Raw genomic sequence first — 21,418 nt, 5'->3', positions numbered from 1 at the left:
TATCCCCCACTGTTGAGATGCCGATAAGGTTCCATTTATCGAACCCTGGACAGGTGCTAAGATGTCCCAAGAGATCTGGTTCCCAGAGTGGTGTGGCCCGTGTAAATTTATTATGCCAGCCCAGTTGTCTGTTCACTCTGTGCCATGTGTCTACTGTACGTGCAGTGGGCCCCGGGAGGTTTAACTTCCGGGGGTTTGTGTACAGTGTCCTGTTGTATTCCCCTGCCCCATAAGCCACCAATCTGTGCGGAAATGCGGGTCTTTGTGGGCCCCATGTGCCCATCTGTTAATTGCGACCAGATGAGAGGCTTGGTAGTAGAGTCTAATGTCAGGTTGTGCAATTCCCCCGTCGTACCACCCCGCCATTAATTTTTTCATGGCTATCCGAGGGGCTCGACCGTCCCATAACAACGCTCGTACGGTACCCTCGATGTTCGTAAAATAAGTGTCAGGGATCTTGTCTGGGGAGTTTTGCATCACATAGAGGAAGCACGGCAGTGCTAGCATCTTAAAGAGGGCTGCACGTCCCAAGAGAGTGAGGGGGAGGGAGCGCCAGTGTTTTGTGTCGGCACGGAAACATGCCACGGGTTCAAGCAGATTTGCCTCATAGAATAGGGCCGGATCAAGTGTAATGTATATGCCTAGGTATCGGAAGCCCCTCAATGCCACTGGGATGTCCTGTCCTCTTGGGTTGCATGGTGGTGCCCCCCACAGTACATAGAGCTGAGATTTGGTCCAGTTAATGGTGTATCTTGAATGAGTGCTGAATATGTGGAATATGTGTAGAACCCGGCGGAGGGACTGCAATGGTGAGGCCATATATAAAAGGATATCATCCGCATATAATGAAATGCCGTCCTCATGGCTCTCCGTCCACTTCAGTCCACGGATCAGTGGGTCCCCCCTGACCCAGACCGCAAGTGGCTCTAGCACCAGGGTGAAGAGCAAGGGTGAAAGAGGGCCCCCCTGCCTGGTTCCCCTTGCTGATTGAAATTGTGTGGAGGTATGCCTATTTACCACTACCTGTGCGGTTGGGCAGGCATACAGTAATTGGATCCATTTTATAAAGTTGGGTCCAAATCCCATCCTCACCAGTACCGCGAACAGAAAGTCCCATTCGATTGTGTCGAATGCCATCATGGCATCCAATGATAACAGGGTTGCATCCTCCCTGATCGTATTGTGTCTACCCAAGTACCCGATGTAATCTTCTTAAATTCAGGGCCGTATTTACCCAGGGCATAAAGCCGGATTAGTCAGGGTGCACCAATCTAGTAATATAGGGGATAAGTCTGTTGGCCAGCAGTTTAGCTAATATTTTCACTTCATGAACCAACCTCACTCCCTGGGGCAACGATTCGTGAATAGCATTCACCCAAACTAGTATACCCGGAGAGAAAGTCGAGTCGTGACTCATTATATGTACAGTACGCTCCTAGTACCCCCCATTAGTTGTATAGTTACGTCTCTGAATTCACCGGTACCAGCAGCAGGCGATCATAAATTACCACCACAGAGCAGTTCAAATGTGCATAGACCGGTGTCTGCAAGGGCACTACAGGGTTGACCTCATAGACCAAGGCCACAGGATCCTTTTCCTAGTCTGTTTGACGCTGTTCCGGTGAAGCTTTCGTTCGGTGTCACCTCCCCTCGGGGACCCATGATGGTAGTCCGGTCGATCTTGATGTCCGGTCCCACGACAAACTTTGTTATTACGCTTCCCGACTGTGCACCAGCCCTCAAGCCAGTCCCACGCGTCCTCAGGGCTGGAGAAGAACCAGGTTCTTCCTTCGGATTCGACACGCAGTTTTGCAGGGAAGAGCATAGCGTATCTGAATTCTTGATCACGCAAGGTGCGTTTCACTTCCAGGAAACTACGGTGCTGTCTCTGCACCCTGAGCGTGAAGTCCAGAAGAAAGTAACTTTACTGTTATCTATGGTAACAGGCAGGGCCGCTCTCGCTGTGTGCAATATGACATCCCGGTTAAACACTCGTGCCAGAAGGGGTTGGGGTGGTGCTCCTGGTTTGGGTCTGCCGCCTGGCACTCTGTGCGTCCTCTCGATATTTAGATAAACCCTTAGGTTAGAGATGCTGCAGCACCAGGTCCTCTATAAATAAGTCTGCCGCCTGCCCCTCCACTCGTTCAGGCCCTAGTAAGCAGATGTGGTTGCGGCGCATATGGCTCTCCTAATCATCGAGCTGGCGTTCTAACAGGTCCTGCCTACCTTGAAGATCAGTGACTTGGCGTATGAGAAGGTCAGAGTCTGCCGCTAGGTCCTTCCATCATGGATTCCACTGCAGTGAGATGCTAGGCTGTTTTTCCCATGTCCGCCCTGATCAGGGAGACTTCCGACGCAATGGTGTCAATTCCGTCCTCCAGGGAAGTGCTCACTGTTGTGATGGCTGCTAGTATATCTTGTAGCGTGGGTTCTGGTGGGTCCCCCATTTTTTTTGTTTTAGGAGTAGTCTGCGCCTCTTCTTGCCCCGTTTGCCAGGCAAATTTTTCCAATTTGGTCTGGAGCGAGTTACGGCTGCTCGCTATGGTATTAACAGTGCGCCGGGCTCAGCAGAGAAGAAGGTGAGACCAGCTGGCTAATTACTGCCGCCTGCATATGGGACCGAGCCCAATCCGGCCTGTCAGGTTTCACCAGCCAGGTGGCACCAGGGATGGCGTGTTCTAGGCTGCACTCAGTCTAAGTTGAGGGGGGAGGGGCCGGCTGTGACCCAGTCTCCCACGCGGCCAATACGGCGGTCCCTTGCAGGTACAATGCGACTCGGATGGAGGCTATGGGCCGGTGAGATGAGGCTGGCGTAGTGCAGTTCTTGCTCGTTACGAACAGTTCATTACGATAATGGCCACAGTATACGTTTGCCTCCGAGCCAGTATGGCAAATTATCTTGATGGCGCAAGTCTCACTAAGGGTTAGGGTTCATGGGGGGCCTCTGCCATGCTGTGTGAAGGATCTCACTCTACTTGAAACATCGCTGCCCCGCTGCTGCGCGTTATGTACCTGGTAGGTCTGGTATGGTGGCAGTGAAGATTCAGTCACGCTTTAGGTGCCAGGCCGTGCCTGCCGGCCGTGGGTGAAGCCAGGAACTCGCGTCAATACGGACCCGACGGGTACCACTCAATGTCCAGGATAACCGTATCTTCAATGCGCCAATGAGGGCTGCCTCCGTTAAGGGGCCCACTCGCTGTACAGTCACCCCAGTATATTTGTTGTCGCTTATCGGCCTTCAGCCGGCCCCGCCGGGGCAACTGCCGGTAGCAGGCTTGGCGCCTGGAGTCGTAGCCCTGTTTAAAACGAGCAGTAGTGGAGTAACTTCTCCCCTATTCACACCGGTTGGCGCTCGCTGGTCAATTTGTTTCACCGCCGTTACTCGTCGGTGTTCTGGCTGTGAAAGGGCTGCAGGGCTCACCCCCTGCCCGGCCGCTACCCCACAGAGGACGCAGTTTCAGCGGACTCACCGGATCGGCGGTGATCGATGGATGTAGCAAGGTGGCCCCCCAGGAGACAACAAGCGGGTGCCGCACCCCAGCCGTCGGAGCTGCGTAATCGTTTAGCCCGTCTCCTACGGGCCGCACCCCATGTCACAGCGAGCACGGCCCGGGTCCGGTGCAGGATCTTCAGCAGCTTCTGGCAGTTTAAGACCACGATCAGTGGAGTAACACACCACCTCGCGGGAAGCAACCAGGCAGTTTTTCAGGAGGTTTTGCTCGGGGCAAAACTGAAATTTACGGATATATCAGGAGTGGCGCAACGGAGCTTCGCTACTGTGCAGCCATCTCCCACGGCAGTTGGCCACGCCCCCCAGATACCCCTTCTTATGCTCCTGAGACTTTCACCATCTGCTGGCATTATTTGTTTATGGTTGCCTTTAAAACTGGAAGTGGGTAAAATAGGGTTTATTAATATGAATACAAAGATTAAACGCATATCTCTGCTACTAATGGCCGGTCTTTAATGAACATGGACACAACAAGGTATGTTTCAGAAGCCCGAGCAAAAGGATTTAATTGCACTGGAAATGTCCTCCAGGAACTTATCCAAAAGCAAACATTTAAGAAAAATGGACATGCTGTAATGCACATTAAGGTTTCTTGTCTAACAAAACACAGTATCCCTTCCATGTGCTGGCTAGAACAATGTTGACACCAACTCATTAATCATATAACTTCTTTTTGTCAAGCCACATTAAATTATCCAACATGCAAATATAAGCCACAATTGTAATACCAATAAACTGCCCACTTAATCGCTCGATTTTCAATAGTTTCTCAGTTAAATGTATTTCATAATGCCTCTGTTTTGGGGGAAGAAGAGTTTCGCAACTTTTACTTTTCCGGTATCCCCAAGCTAGAAACATTTATGTTTCTGAGCTGGTTATCCAGGTCTTTTTGATGGGCCAATTATGCCAAAGTAAAAGCTGCAGCAGCACTATACCATATGCAGCATTGTGACAGTGGTACAAAGCACACATATTCAGTCCTTAATTTCCTTTAAAAAAGAAAGGGAAGAAAAGGAAAAAAGAGATACATGCTTAGGCACAAAGTTTTTGTTAGGAGCATGCCAGAAGAGGTGCCCAATGCCAGGTTCACAAAATATCAAGCCTGCATAGATTTCATTCCACCTGCTGCTGTCATCTTCCATCACCTTACACTTTTTTTCCCTTTATCCCCTTACCAGTTCTTTGTCATCCCTGCTTTTTCCACTGTCTCTGTTTTCCCTTCTTTCTCTTCCTCGTCCTCCTTCCTTGTTTTCCTTTCATTCTCTCTTGTGCTCTGTGCCAAAGCCCAATGATGAAAAATAGTCCTAGATTCCCAAAACAGAGTCCCTGTGCAACCACCTACAATTACTGGCACAAATGAATTACCATTTATTTGAATTCCCAAAAGGTAAACCCTGACAGTTACTTGCATCTGAATTGGGTTATTTTCTTTTTCTGAGTGTAGGCCTTGTTACTTCTTCAACAAGGTGCAACTCCTCCACGGATTCTCTCTAGTACCTCATGTACAAATATTTGATTGAGAGCTTAAAGAGAAGGTAGTTGCTGCAGACGTTGGTGGTAAATACAAGCCAACCACTAGCATTCAGCCGCCCACCTCAGGTAGTGGCATGGAGGAGGTTCTGACAAGCTGTCAAGTCTGTGCCAGAATTAGCCTGCTCTCCATCTACTTCTCTCCCACCTTGACGCACGCTGTTGCACTCTGCCGACGTCTCTGTTGTTCCCATACAACCACCTTGGTGGTGGCTGCCTCCAAATGTTTTTTCTAGGGGACCTTAATCTTTGTTTAGAGAAAAGTTTTAATCTCAGCACCTCCATCTGCTCAACATCTGTTCCAGATGGTTGTCCTTCCCCACATATGCCTCTTCAATCACATCTTTACCTCTGTCCGTAATCTCAGTCTCTCATACCCCCTCCCAACAGTTTAACGGTACTGATAACTGCCTCATTTCCTTTAAGATTACCCCAGAGTAACGTGTCCATGTCCATTCTGGCTGCTGTCTGTAATTAACGCCATTGGGCATCTCTGCAAACCATTCGACTGCCTGGGGCTCTGCAATCTGATGCTTGTAACTGCAGAAGCTCCCGACTGAGTTTGCTAGCAATCATAATTCTTGGATCTCCCCCACCCTTGATTCGTTCATAACCATTAAGAAAGCTTTCTAAAACTCAGCTCATCCTCTGGCTCCTTGATACACCCCTGAGTTGACTGCTGGTAAATGCCTTTGCAAAGTCTTAAAGCGGGGCTGGAATCATGACCATTTTCCCGATGACCGTTTACATTACATCACTTCCCTAAAACGTTACAAAAAAGCTGTGAAGAGGGCACATTTCATGTATTCCTGCACCAGAATCGAAACAGCCAGAATTCAACTTGCAAAGTTTTTTCAAAAGTTCAGAAGTTTTTTTTTTCCTTGATTTCTGCAAGAGCTTATCCTTTGTGCCTTCCCCCTTGTGTCTGTGAATCCCTCTCTGACTCCTTCCATGAAAAAATAGCCAATATCGCATCTAATTTTATTCAACACGTACTCCCTTCTGCTCATTCTCCCTCTTCTCATACCTTGCTGGCCTATATTCCCACTCTTCCGCACTTTCCTCTGCTTTCTGGTCAGCTCTGCTTTTCAGTATCCAATCTGGTGCGCCTTGTGATCCATGCCCTCGTTTATTATCCTGGAACTATCCCTACCATTGCCCTCCACACTTACTCAACTTTGCAATTGCGCTATCAGCTCAGCTATTATTTCCTCCACCTGGAAACCTACATCAGTTGTAACTCTTCTAAGAAAGAAAACTTCAGCTGAACTTACTGTACCTTTTCAACTACACTCCTTTGTCGCTCTTGCCCTCGACATCCAAGATAGTGGAAAAGAACATCAATCTACATCTCTATTTCTTTATTGAGACCCACTCTTATCTTGATTGTTTGCAATCAGGGTTTCAAGATCTTCATTGTATGGAATCTGCCCTTCTTGCAGTGGCAGACGACCTTCACATGATAACGGATCAGGGTGACACAACCACTTTCATCCTCCTCGAACGGTTTGCTGCATTCGAGTTAGTCGCTCATTCCCTTCTACTCTCCTGGCTCACCGTGATGATTCTCAGGCGGTCCATCTTCATCTCTTCTTCTTCATTGCTGATGAAAGTAGGTCTATTCATTGAGCCCTACTCTGTTTAACATCCATGCCTCCTGGGGCTTCCATCCTCAAACTGTTTGTCTTAAGCATACAACCTACGCAGACTGCACCCAGAATATACTCCGACTTGATGGTAACGTTCGATATTGCAGTAACAACTTTTTACTCTTGTTGAAGAATGGATGACTCTTAACTGGCTCAAGCTCAGCTCAGATAAAACAGAGGTTCTGATCGTTGGTGATTCTCGTCTTTCAGGTCCTTGTATAAGTGACCTTCTAATCTTGGCTCCTCTCTTATTACTTCCTCACCATTGTGCACAATCTGGGTATCCACTTTGTCACTGCTCATTCTTTTTTGCCTTACATTACTAAAACCTCTGCTCCCTGCTTATTTTTCATCTGTCTCCTATGGAAAACCAACTTGGTCCAAGCGGGGAACTGCTCACACCTGGACTACGGTAACACTCTTCCTTGGGCTTGTGCACAACCACATCTACAACTTCAAATCCTGCAAAACACTGCTGTCCATCTAGTTTTTAAATTACTTACTCACTACTCTACTTTCCATCACTTAGCCAAACTTCATTGGTTTCCTGTTTCCAAATATTCTGTTTTATCCCCTTTCCTTTGTAGTGTTTGCCACTAGGCCGTTCATGGCACTAGCCCTCACTGTCTTCAAGAAAGAATTCTCCCACATCAGCCTTCCCAACTTCCCCGCTCAGCTGTGCTCCCCCAATTGGTAACCCAGAAGACTAGAGTCATTGATCAGGATTAGGTGACCGTGACCTTTCCTAACTAGCCCTAAACAGTAAAACATTCTCCATCCACAAGCAAGACGATTTTCTTGCTTTCCACAAACATCTCAAAACTTACCTTTTCCCTCCTTAAAATTTTCCTTTTCGGTGTTATTTTTTTACTTATAAGCCTAGCATGAGGAAACCTGCTTCTCGGGTAGGCACACACTGTATAAAACCACATCAATGATAATACAATTCAGACGCCTAGAGCAGCCTTCAAATCTCTAAAGATGGAGATAAGCTGCCCCAGTGAGACTGATAAAATTCTAACCGCGTAAGCAAACCTTAATTTTCATAAGAAATTATCTCCTGAGCAGGAAATGTAAATATTTAAAAACAAAGCTCCCGTGCAGGGCCCTGGGTGAGAGTGATGATTATTCTTTTTTGTTGTTTTGGGCTCTTTGAAAGAAATATAGGGACGCTTGGAACCAGAGCTATATCTTTAATTCAAGCAGCCCAAATTATTTAATATTGACAGCGTCAACTCAAAAAATCACAAGTGCACCGTTTCATCTAAAGTACCATGTTGGGAGGGGGGGGCGGTTTGTATTCCTATTTTTATTGATTTGTTTTCATTTGTTGTAAAACAAATGTCAAGTCAATATTGGTGTTAGCAGGAGAAGTGAGGCATCTTGATCTCAGTTCTACTCTTCTGAAATGGCATGCACTTAAGGTAAAATCACTTCCATTGCACAACAATCCATTACGAAGGACCTACCACAATAAAATGTCTGGCTATTGGAGAATTCAGAGATGTTGCACTTAGGGTTGGTGAGGCCGGATGGTAGACGTCATGTCGAGTTAAGTGAATATAAGCTCTGCTTAGAGCTGCAACAGTATAAGCCTTCTTCATTGTAGGGGCATATATGCAATTTTTGTTAACAGGGTTTAGAAGATATCGAGTAGTTGGCTTTAGTCACTAACGCTTCCCTGCAAAGGTCACAGGTTCAAATTCTGTTTGGTGTACTCAAGTTTTAAATCTTCCTAGGTCCTTAAACTGAATACCCTTTAGTTGAGTAACAATAAGTGAGTCATATAGCACCATGAGGCCCCGCAGGTGCGAAAAGGTACTTTATAAATACTTATGTGTAGGTTTATATGGCTGAGGCCGACCAGGAAATATGGGTGAAGCACCACAAACATAGAATCTGTGAAGTGGCTGAAAAAATCTAAGGCAGTGGTTCCCAAACTGGGGTCCGCGGACCCCCAGGGGTCTGTGACACATTCCTAGGGGGTCCCCAGGCAGCAGTTTTAAAAGCACTGCAAAGTTCCTTGAATAATCAGCAGTTTTTGGGTAGCAATAAAAGTGTCAAGATAACTCCGGTGATTAATGTACCTGCTGTAGAGAGAAGGAGGTTTTGTCCAGTGGCAGCTTTGACTCATCTTAGGAAGCGCTGGTGGTCAATATGCCTGCTACAAAGAATGTCTATTTTGTTTTGTGCATAGCTCAGTGGGTTCCTGCTTTTGCCACAGAGATTCTTTTGTTATTGTACAGTTCACAAGTTCCAATCGTAGTCTAGGACAGCGAGCTATGATCTGCCATCAAAGAGCTGCATGCAAACTGCACAGTACAAGTTAGTAAGTTATGCTTTTTCCCAGTCTTTCATTATCCCAATGCTGCTAAAAAGGTTTGTTTGGGTAGAAATAAATCCTTATAAATAAAGTCAATGCTAATCCCTGTGTTATATTATGAATCCTGAGTTTCTGCTTCTCCAGACCAAGCACTCCTAAAAAATACCTACCAGTATAGATGACATGTGAATCCTACACCTTGTAGTCCTCTTTGCCTTATGTAACATTTTCTGTTCACTGATTTACACACATACGATTCATGGTCTCTCTTTGTGTGTGATGTAAAGTGCTATTACACCCTACAGTGGTATGACAGGTGCTATAAAATAAATTAAATACATGTGACATTGGGGCTATGGAGAGATGAGAGGTACTGTTGGAGGGTAGTAGTGAGGGAATCATTGAAGATTGTAAATCATTGAAGATTGACAAAAGATTGTTGTATCCTGGTGCATAGTAAGGTCATTGTTTACTATGCTTTAAAAGCCAATACAATTTAATATATAATGACAAATTTGTTGTAAAATGCACCATTTTCCCCAAAATTTTCTTGGGGGAGAGCTCCCTAAAGCCCCCTTTGTAGTGGTCAGGCTCACTCGCTGCACTTGTGTACTGTACAGGGACTGGTCTGACAACATTTGCCAGCGCAGCTTTAGGTTTCCAGCCCAGCCTTGGCAGTAGCAGGAGCCTCGGGCGACGAAATAAAACCAAACAATGAAAAGTTAGTCGCAAGATACCTTCCCATTAGGATTTTTCAATTTTTGCTAATATTTTTAATATAAAAATCTAAAATCTTTAGTAATTCAAGTCAGTCTTTGATGTGCACACGTGTTTTTTTTCTTCACATTACAGTTTTAATGTTTGAGATTTAAATCATACAAATTGGTTAGGGGTCCCCGGATTCCAGTAGTGACTCAATGGGGGTCCTCAGGAGTGAAAAGTTTGGGAACCACTGATCTAAGGGATAATCAGTTTTTTATACCTGCAAAAGGATACTCGATTAATACATTGACGCCAAGGCAGCCAGACACTTCCACAATCAAAGTTTCTCTTTGATCTCAACGTACAGGCCCATTGCGCCATCAAAATGTCTGAAACATGGCCTCTATTTCCTTCTCAAGCACTTAATGAGTTTACTACCCACATTGTTTTCACCCAGTATGTTCTCTTTCAGCCTCAAAGAGGCTAACCTTATACTGTCGTGAATGTTTGGGGACACCTCAAGGTGTTCTAAAGCCTTCCCTCATTGTCTGGCAGGTTTCACCAAAAATCTTAATGTATGCCTATATTTCTTTAGGATAAAACGGGTACATCACTAAAGTATGTTTACCACCTTCTTGTTTATACAAAAAAGTATTGCTTCCTAACTAAATCTATTTTTCATTTGATCCACAACTCAAACTTGTTTGGCTTCTTTTCCTACAGAAACCATGGTTTTGGGACCAAAAAGAGTTTTGGACGGGATTTCCACATCAGGTGAGCAGAATAGATAATTTATATTTCACAAACTTTAACTAGCAACAGTAAATGTTATATATTACTTCTTTCCGTGAGCCTTTGAAGTGATTGCCCTCAGGCCACAGCCTTTCTCAACAATTACTCAAAACTTGAGCAAGTACTTTGACACAGAAAGGCCTTCGATAGTGTGGAGTGGCCGTATTTGTACCGCGTGTTGCGGGAATTCGGCTTCGGGTAGGACTTTGTCCGTTGGACCGCCTTGTTGTATAGCGGGGCCACGGCCCGGGTGAAGACGGGGACTAATATCTCGGCTTCCTACCAAGTGTGGAGGGGGACGAGGCAGGGCTGTTCCCTCTCCCCCTTGTTGTTTGCGCTGGCTGTGGAACCGCTGGCCGCTCACGCCCAACAGGGGGGTGCTTATTCCGGAGTCTCCCTGAGGGGGGACGCCCACTACATCTCCCTCTATGCAGATGACCTGCTGTTGTTTTTGAGGGACGCGACTGATGCGTTACGGGGCGCGACCGCGCTGTTGAAGGAGTTCGGCCGCATGTCCGGCCGAAGGTCAATTGGGGTAAGACGTGTCTGTTCCCATTGTCGCGGGGCGGCGGGACACCGCGGACGGCGGGACATATCCGATGGGAGAGCAGCTGCTTGCGCTACCTGGGGGTTAACATTTATCATACCCAGGCAGACTTGTTGGAGGGGAATGTCGGCAGGGCGCTTCGGGGACTACGGGGTAGTATGGGATTTTGGAGTACACTCCCGCTCTCATGTGCCGGGAGGGTGGCGTTGCTGAAAATGGTGGCGCTGCCACGCCTTCTTTATTTTTTCCGCACACTTCCTATATGGATCCCGGCGTCATATTTTGCGCGCTTACGGGCTCTTTCGACGTGGTTCATTTGAGGGTCGGGACGGCGACGGATGGTGCTGGCCACGTTGCGGAGGCCACGAGCGGAGGGGGGCCTGGCAGACCCCGACTTTGAATGGTACTATCTGGCGGCGCAGCTCCAGTGGCTCACACAGGCGGTGGCCCGGGAGTATCGAGGCCCTGAGGGCCCGCGGGACAGGTTGATCCCACGGCATGTGCTGGCCTTCATTGTTCTCCAGCAGCGACTGGATCTGACTCAGCTGACCCTGGAGGAACGAACCCTCCGGCAGTGCTGGAATAGGTGCCAGAGGCGAGCAGCTATAGTCCGCCCGTACGCTCCGGAAATCCCCCTTGGGATGTGTACAGCGCTCCCGCATGGGGGAGATTGGTCGGGGCTAGCGATTTGGGAGGAGCTAGGGGTACAGATGGTAGGGGATCTTTACCGGGACGGTGCGTTATTGTCTTTCCAGGAATTGCTGGACGCCTATGGGCTCCCGCAGGGGGACTTTCAGCTCCATGCGGCTTTGGTGGCGAGCATTCAGAAGCATTGGAACATGGGGCTGTCGGAACCCCCGACCGCGGCGGGTTGTCAGTATGTCGTAATGGCAGCAGGGACGGCCAAAGCCATAACATGCTTATACCGCAGATTATCGATGGAGGGTTTGCAACCACTGGCCGCCCTGCGAGAAAAGTGGGAAAGGGACCTCGGGAAACCGATACCGGAAACCACATGGTCTACGCTAGTGCGGAGGGCCTGGAAGGGGACTCGGAACGCACGATACCAGCTCGTTCAGTTTTTCACATTACATAGGGCGTATATGACGCCGGCCAAGATCCTGCAATACTTTGGTGGAGCGCAATCTCCATGCCCTCGATGTGGGGGAGAGGGGGTAGATTTTCGCCACATGTTTTGGGCCTGTCCACAGTTAGGCGATTATTGGGCTGAGGTAGTGGATTGCCTGAACCAGGTGACAGACCGCTCTCTCACTCCAGAGATGGGGACATGCTTGTTGCTATGGTTTCCCCACACCCGCCGCACGAAGGTCACTAGTAGGTTCTATGATCTGGGGCTGATATTAGCTAAGAGAGAATTGACCCTGCACTGGAAATCCAGGGGGGGGCCTAGCTATGTGCGGTGGAGGGCAGCGCTAGTGAGATGGGCGGGGGCGGAGGGTACGCTCCGGGTGCAGATGGCCCTGAGGGGTGACGATGAGAAAGCGTTAGCGACGGCAAGGGCATGGGAAGCGTTGGTAATGGAGCTCCAGGGGCTGATGTCTGAGGTGGAGGAAGAAGGGAGCGCTTCGGATCGGCATGAGGCGAGGGGACCTGGGGATTGAGTTAGGAAGGGGATGAGGGCGGCCCCCAGACAAATGCCAGAGGCCTGGCCACGAGGGACGATTTGCTTACGTAGAGAGGAGGTGAGCAACTGCAATTGAACTCCAAGGTCGGGGGGGCACATCAAGGGTGAAATGGGGGACAGGGGTGCACTGACATAGGGGTGGGAAGGGGGGGGGCGAGTTGGGATTGGGAGGGGGGCTGCTCTTGCGGCACGAGGGAACCCGTGATGTAATGAACAGTTGTTGTTGATTTGGAAACTAATAAAAAATGTTTCAACAAAAAAAAAGTACTTTGACACAGAAGCAGTTTAGGGCCAAAGGTTTACTGACTATGGTTGTAGGTCTTAATATTGAGGATAATAATATCAACCTGCACATAAATTCACTCCACCATATAAACTTCCAACAAACCAGTATACATTGGGAAGTGTTGGTTTATGAACCGTAACCCCACATCGGCTTACATTGATGATACTGCAGTAGTCAATATTGTGGAGTCCACATAAGCGTAGGTTGGTACTAAATCTTTGATAGGGTAACTCCACACTATGACCACTGGCAGCATAAAGATACAACCACTTTGAGGCAACTCACAGTTCCAGTAGTTTGTGTTTGCATCCAATGCTGGCTAAGTTTGGGCAGATGTAGCTATTCGTTTAAGGTCTGGGATTAGCTAAGTCCAGCTGATTTTATTAATACATCAGCTAAATTCAGCTATGTTTATATGTGTGATATACTTTCAGCCATCTCTCATCATCTATTAGTCTGTTATGTTATGGGCCAGTGGGTCGGCCCATTTCAGCCATTGGCTAACGCCCTTGATTGCATTCTGCTCAGAGCTTGCAAGGCTTGCAAATATAATACTGGTATGAGTTGAGGTATACATTGAGATTTCAGATGATAAGACTCATATGTAATAAGACCAACACTCACACAGAGGTCATAGGTAATAAGACCCATATAACATGAGACCAACTCTCAAATAGAGTTTACAGGTAACACTACTCATATGAACTTAGTCCAAATCACTTACAGTGTACAGATAATACGACCTGTGTGACCTGAAAGCAGCTCTCACACAGAATTTGTGGGTAATAAGACTCATATGACATGAGACCGATACTCAAACAGAGATTACAAGTAATAAGATATGTATCTCCTGAGAATAATTCTCACACACAGTTTTCAGGTGAGAAGACCTCCATGACCTGAGGCGGACTCTCACACAGAGCTTGTCAAGTAATATGACCGGCATGATCTGAAACACGCTCCTACATGTATGATCTGAAAACATCTTCCTCATTCAGGTTGTAGGTAAAAAGGCCCTTTGATCTCATGCCAACTCCCAACAGTTCACAGGTGACAAGACCTCTGTGACCCTAGACATATGATCTACCTAGTGGTTGTGGGTGGGCATTAGTGGGGTTTCATCATCTCTATGTGTGGTCTTACATTCCTGGGTTGGGGTAAGATAAAATACCACATTGCAGGTTTCTCTTTGTTAAATATTTCAGTATTTACATTTCTCAAGTTCTAGTTTGTGAGGGGAGGGAAATATCTTATTAGGGTTCCTTGAGTTTGAAGTGATGCACCTCAGGAAGGGATGCAACCCACCTTGCACATGTACTAGGCTCATCAATATGATGCTTCCTGAGTGCATGACTTGAGATATCATCCAAGCACATATGCTCTGGGGCAATGCAGGTTAATCGTGCTCACCGTAAGAGACAGCTCGCTGAACCTCCTCGATGCTTCTGTGAAGCTTTATGGGTCTCTAATGGCCTATGTTCCTCCTTCAGTGTGCTCTCTAATTTCTGATGAATTGTGGGTTCATAAAATATTTCCAAGCTAGTCCAACCAGAATAATCAGCCAAGGCTAGGCCCCGGATTGGCATCATCTTAGGAAGCGATGTGCCACTTCTACAACGTCCCCACGGCCCTAGTGATTGGAGCACAATGTTTTGCATCAACCAACACCGTTTTTTTTAGAAACACTAGCCACCCTTAACAAGCATTACTAATACCAAATTGTCCACCTCCCACCTTAAAAAAGTTGTAATGGACATAAACCCTATTCCATTGGAATTTTGTTTTTGTTTTTCTTCCTTCTGTTTGTAATTCGGATGTTATGTGTCCACAAGGCCTAGAGGTTTCCTTGCATTTGCTGGGTACTGCTGCTACTCTCTTTGATTCTGTGTTATGGTGTCTGTGTGTTCTTAGAATACATCTTCTCCCCTCCAAAAAGTGTCAGGTGTGGGGCTTTTACTATAACAAAGTAACATTTAATGCCTCATTCTACACATTCAGCAGTAAATACTGTGTTCTACAGTAAAATAAGAATGTAAAGCTTTCCTGGACATTGCCTCCCTCTCTTATAATATGAAATGAAAAATGCTGGCACAACCTGCTACAAGTAGTGTTTGTAGTTAATTTTTTATTGTGAAAAAACCTACTTTTTTCTTTGATGTGTTTCCTGCATGTTAAAAAATATCTTAACAACCTTTGGAATGGTTGTATGCAAACCTTTGAAAAATGTAAACCTGGTAGGGAGAAAATCTTTTCCCCTTCTGTATGGCCATCACTGCTGTAGTAACACGTGCTGTTTGTCCTGTTTGCACTCAAGTGGTGTTATGTATTCCACTCCTACGCTTCATTTTTGTTGCAGCCTTTGATTCCATCGCTGTACTGGTACTACATATTAGAACTGGGGTTCTACAGCTCGCTGCTCCTCACTGTCGCCTTCGATGTGAAAAGAAAGGTAAGTGACGTACATTAGTTGGAACTTGCTCAGGAATGGTGTGGATTTGGAGGTTGGGTGGTTTATTTTGTGTTATGTTTGCCCAGCTAGTTTGCCAGGAGGGATGCATTGTTTTTGTGGTTTGTTTTAGAACATTCACTGGTATTGACTTATCCCTGCCTGACAAATTTCTATTTACCCATTTGCTCCATATGTTACTCTAACCCCTTCATCTGTCGCCTTTAGAACATGCACATTTACTTTGGCTCGGGCTTATTCACGCCTCTTCCACGTTCCCTTTGTTATCCATCTAACCAATCCATTTACAGCATGTGGTCAGGATCCTCTATGCACTTCATAATCAGTTCTAAACCATGCTGGCTGGAATGAGCTCAGACTGGGCTGTGGTGCATATTTAAGCTGTACTGTGTGGTTAAATACCTTTTAAGAGTTCCAACTGGTCAGGAGTTTTTTTTCAAATGTGTATATGACTGTTTCCCAACTTTTTCTGTAAATGGTCTAATACTATAAATATATACCTCCTTGGACTATCTCTTGATGAAATGCCCATCCTCAATATTGGCCACTGCTCACTCAACTGATGAACATTTCCTGGTGCCCTCAAGATGAAACAGATACCTTTCTCCTCCGAAGAAACCAACCCTAAACCCAGATGATCTCGCCAGCTTCCAGCACATCACTCACATAAGCTACATAGCAAAAATCACATCACTGAAAAAGGAACCACATCTCAACTGCAAGGCCAGATCCGCCAGAACTGTGTTTTACAGGAGCACCAGTCCAACTTCAGACAATGCTGCAACACGGAGACTGCTGCCCTCCGAGTAGGCCATGACTACTTCATCAAGAACAGAAACAACCTCTGCCTCCACGTATGGCTCAATCCCTCTGCGGCCTTTAACACAGCCAACCATCCAGCACTGACCCACATTTTGAATGATCTTCTATAACACAGTATTGAAATGATTCCCATAATAACTCACCAGTCACCATCACAATCATCTCTTAGGAAGTACCTCGGGATTCCATCCTCACCGCCATCATCTTCATACTCTATATGGAATTTCTCGTATCTTTAGTCACCATCAACATCATCAAAATCCATTAATATGTCAACCATACAACTCAGTCTCAAAATCACTTCTACCAGTGTCATTTAGTGACTCAATTCATGTTTCATGTTAATCCAGAATAGGAAGGCGAACATCATCCTGACGCTCACCCCCACAAAGACTGAGTTACTTTCGGTATCAATAACTGAAAACAAGCATGACTCTCTGGCTTGTATGTAGATTGCTTCACCCTCAGCTGACAATTTTAAATTACTTCGATTCGTCCTGGACAAGGGCCTCGCATTCAAATAACACATCAAAAAGAAAAACATCAGCAAGGGACCAGCTCTCACTCTTGGAGTATTTAAATCTGTTTGATCCAGAAGCAAATTTCAGAATAACTGTGAAAGCCCTGGTCCTTTCCCTCCAGAACAGAGATAACACTCTTCTCAGTGGTCTTAAAAACACCATACAGACTCCCCCTGAAATCTATCTATCCAGTACACCATGGGAAACTGTACCAAAGTATAGAAAGTTAATCATCAGCCCGGGACTCACTGAACTACAGTGGCACTGCCGACAGAGCCATATTAGCTTCAAAATCAGCTGATCACCTACAAGGCCAACAGGAATGATACCTTTTCAGACCTGGCTAAGACTCTACATGTTACTTGCCTCACCGTAAAAGATGAAACTCATATCCGTGAGCTCTCCCCCATCGTTGAATGCTCTGTTGCTGCCCAACTAGGCTTGACCAAGAGAAGTACCGCAAGTCAAATACATATATACTCACATACAAACAGACCTACACTGAGTTCCAAGGTAGGGGTCAAGACCAACCATGTTTGGCCAAGAGAAGTACCGCATGTCAAATACATATATACTCGCATACAAACAGACATATACTGAGTTCCAAGGCAGATGTCGAGACAATCTTTCTTACCCTGGCAGGTCCTGCATCTGATGACGGCAAATATTTCTTTAGAACAGAAAAGAACATTGTCATTTGACTTATCCCTTGTGAATGTGTTCCCTACTCTCTCAGATCTAAGATCCACTGGTACTGTGTCATATTAAATGTTTTTTTACTTACCTCAGTAACAGCAGCAATGACTAGAAAAAAAGGGCAACATTTTCCAACTGCAATGGACTCTGATTTTTTCAAAATGTTTTGTGAAGCAAGACCATTGTGTTTGTCATAAATTGATGTTTCGGGCCACAAATAAGTCAGTGGGCATAAACAAGGGGTGTTGCACACTGTGACTAAGGTAATTGTCTTCAAACGTTTTAATTAAGGCGAGAAGATGTACCCTTACGGCTAGAGCGGTGGACCTCGGAGTGGGGAACCGGGTTCGAGTCTCAGCAACGACGCTCAACATCCTGTGATTCTGGGCAAATCAATTAATCTCCCTGTGCCTAACAAAAATGTATGTGTCCTTCTGTAACGAAACTGGTGCTCTTGTAAAGCGCTCTGATACCCGATGTCTCTGGTCTAGTTCGCGCTATATAAAACTCTAAAAAATAAAATAAAAATTAAAAATTATTTTTCATTTTAGTACTAGCTGAAATGCAGCCTGCCGTGATGGGAGGAAGGTTAGGGCAGAATAGAGGAGGTGTGAAATGCTTCGTATTTCTTAAGACAGAGGGAGGACACCGAGCATGTTATTCCACAAAGGCTGCAATGGAAAGACCGCTTTACATTTCCAAGGTTTGTCAATCGATAGATAGCCACTTACTAACACCCATGTATCAGACTCTCATCCCATGCGAGAGACTCTGCAGAGGTAACCTAAGTCACCAATCAGTGGAGAAGTGTGGCTCAATGGTTAGAGCGGCAGACCCTGATGCAGAGGTCTAGCCCGGGACCAGGGTTCAATTCCCCGCCTCGGCGGGTCTTGGGCTCAAAAATTCCACGGACCTGATAATTCTCGCCTCGGTGCCATTCCATTCATGGAGTCCCACTCTGCAACTCTGGGCAATAGCTTGCTTAATCTCCACAACGGCCCCCACAACGCTAAGGATGCTTGGCCTCCACCTTGGGGGTGCCCAGGAGTGGACGCCTCACAGGGAAAGCCAGGATGGGTTCCACAGCGGTATTCGTACAAGCGCCTTGAGACCCTTGAGGGTGAGTAGTGCGCTATACAAGTATCAATTTACATTACCCTGGTATCTTCTGACCCACTCCCTTCCCCCATGACACATGAGATGCTCATTAATCTTCATTATGTATTAGGGCTTTCAAGGAATGACTTCCGCGCATTACAAAGGTTAAAAACAAGGCTACAAACATGAGCCTGTACATCACTAAAATGTATGACACACTAGGGATCTGTACGTGGCATGGGAATTTGTGAAGGCATTTGGTTCAAATCTCCAAAAATTGTTTCTTCAAGAGGTTGTTTTGCACAACACAAAGACTGAGGCAAAAGTTAAAAATTGAACACATTACCGGTCAATTGAAGGCAAAGGGCTGGAATGTATTGGTATGTAGAGATGTGTGTACATATTTGGCCAACACCATATGAGCCAGCGTCCGAGATGGACTCTTTTACACAACATGGGCATTCGGGTAAGATTCAAACGTCATATAATTATATGGGAAAATGTTTGGTAAGGAGCACGATCATTTGTGAATGGAGCTAGGACATTTTGAGGGGAAGTAGGCAATGCTGAGAAATTCTAATTTAGTGGCATGCTGTTTAAATAGAGTGGGGTTAAGATCCATGTGTAACTAGTGGTCTTGTTGGATTGGGCATTGACGTGTATTTCGATTTCGTCATTGAATGATGGCTTGGCCAACTCCGTACTAGCCGTTTCCTGGGGTTGGTCCTAGAAAGAGTAGAGGGGTTAGTATGTATGATGCTATTCGTTTTTGGATTCTTTGTGAATTTTTATGTTCAGGAGGCGTGACCCTGACAAGGTAATCTATTCTTCTGATTCCAGGACTTGAAAGAGCAAGTTATCCACCACTTCGCTACCATCTTCCTGATCGTCTTCTCCTACGCTTCCAACTACGTCCGTGCTGGCACATTTGTGATGGTTCTACATGATGCATCGGATTTCATATTAGAGGTGAGTGTATGGCCACATGTGTTCTGTTCCACCGTTACTGTCTTTCTATACACTTACAGAACAACAAACATGGCCCAACAGTGCAAACTCCAAGCTCATGATGGGCGATATTACTTTTTAATATCTACTTTATTAATTGGTACTCTTAAGTGACTCCATTACTGCATAGCAGATCACAGCTCACAGCCAGTATACTGCAAACGTAGCCCGCTGTGAGCACAGGGCATCGCATATTCTGTGACAGTGCAGTAAAGCTCAGCCTTTTGTGAGAGTACAGTCCACTGGGTGTGTGCATAGACTCACAACCTACTGGGGAGGTGCAGGAAATCTCATTCCACTGGGACAGTGCAGGAAAATTCGGCCAAGTGTGAGAGATGCAAGAATCTGGCCTCCTGCGAGAGATCATGGACTCTCTGCCCACTGAGAGCTCAGGGAATGTCAAGCAGCCATGCGAAATCATGGAATCTCAACCCACAGCAAGTGTATGCGATCTAAAGCTCCTTGTAAGGTGGTAGCAATTCAACACTCACTGAGTTCAGCAATCTCAGGTCACTTTGAAAGTTCAAAGGATCTCAGCGTATAATGAGAATTTACAGAATCCCATCCCACTGTGGGTGTATGGAATAAAAAAAAAAGCAATTGAATTGTGAGAGTTCAGGGAATGTCACTTCACTGTTGGGTTTCTGGGAATCCCATCCCACTGTGAGAGTTCACAGAATCTTATCCGACTGGAAGTATGTGGAATCTAAACCAATTGTTAGGGCTCATGGAATCTCATCCCACTGTGAGTGTATGGAACGTGGACCAATTGTTAGAGTTCATGGAATCCCAACCTGTTGTTCATTCCCATCCAATTGTAGGGGGTTGAGGGAATCACGGTTCACTGTGAGAGATCAGGAAAATTTCCGGCCTCTGTGACAGACACAAGGAATCTCAGCTTTGTGATAGTTAAAGGAATCTCATACAGTTCTGGGGGTTCCAAGAGTTCAGGGGTTCTCAGTACACTCTGAGGGCTCACCTGGCTAGCCATTACCAACTGTACCCTGCGTAATGACCTTGGGTTGAAAAAGGCAACACACAAGGTATAGGCCGATCTTCACAGAAGGGGATCACCGGCATATTCTGAAGAATATCACTCTCGTTTAGAGCTTTATCACCAATAAACTCATTGCTGTAGTTTACATTACTGCAAATCTCCACAACGGGAGTGAAGATGGGGCTGATTGACCCAGACGGTGCTCTAGACGAGACCCGCACTTCAGCCGACAACATACAGGAGTGAAGGCTCCTAGTAAATTGAAGATAATAATTTTTAACCCAGACCTTCTGGTTTATGCCATGGGCATAGAGCAGGAGCTGAGGCCCATTTTGTGGGTGTTAGTGGTGGGGTGGATGGCTCTCCCCACAAAGCAAATACTGCAGGATCTGGGTTGCACATTTCAGAATACACAAACGCACATCGGCACATTGGAAGAGGGGTCGAATTGGAGTGGAGAAAATAAACTAAGATGAGAGGTTTGTCCGGGATGATAAACACTGTCCCATACGTTATTTCTAATGCCTCAAGGACATTTGTCTTCTTGTGTTTGTCCTTACCTTGGAGCATAGCTTCTTTCCCATTCTTTTGCCTGAATGACTTGTATGCTTCCACTGCTCACTTTTGAGGAACTACCTCTTTCTTTCCTTCTCAGAACTTTCCTTCTCTCATTTGGTGCTTCCTCGGCAAATACCACCCTAAGGTTCCATGTTGCTTCTTTCTCCCTCAACTCCCATGTCGGGCTTTGCTTTCCCATCCTGTCTTTCCATTTTTGGTGCTAACACCCCAGCCATAATCTCCTCCACTGTTTCCCTAATCACCCT

The 21,418-nt window shown here is 46.1% G+C and overlaps 1 protein-coding gene across 1 annotated transcript in view; it reads left to right on the top strand.

Moving 5' to 3' along the window:
• Positions 1-21,418, top strand: part of LOC146772545 (ceramide synthase 2-like) — a 244,517-nt gene that overhangs the window by 189,498 nt on the left and 33,601 nt on the right. Inside the window, exons 6-8 of the mRNA XM_085638549.1 lie at positions 10,439-10,489; positions 15,342-15,434; positions 19,430-19,558. Of these exons, the coding sequence (XP_085494675.1) occupies positions 10,439-10,489; positions 15,342-15,434; positions 19,430-19,558 (273 nt within the window). The remainder of the gene's footprint in view (positions 1-10,438; positions 10,490-15,341; positions 15,435-19,429; positions 19,559-21,418) is intronic.

Source organism: Triturus cristatus, chromosome 12 (genome assembly GCF_964204655.1).
Source record: "Triturus cristatus chromosome 12, aTriCri1.1, whole genome shotgun sequence".
NCBI classification, from domain to species: Eukaryota; Metazoa; Chordata; class Amphibia; order Caudata; family Salamandridae; genus Triturus; species Triturus cristatus.
Note: the sequence above shows the minus strand (reverse complement) of the source record. Positions and strands in the feature narration are given on the sequence as shown.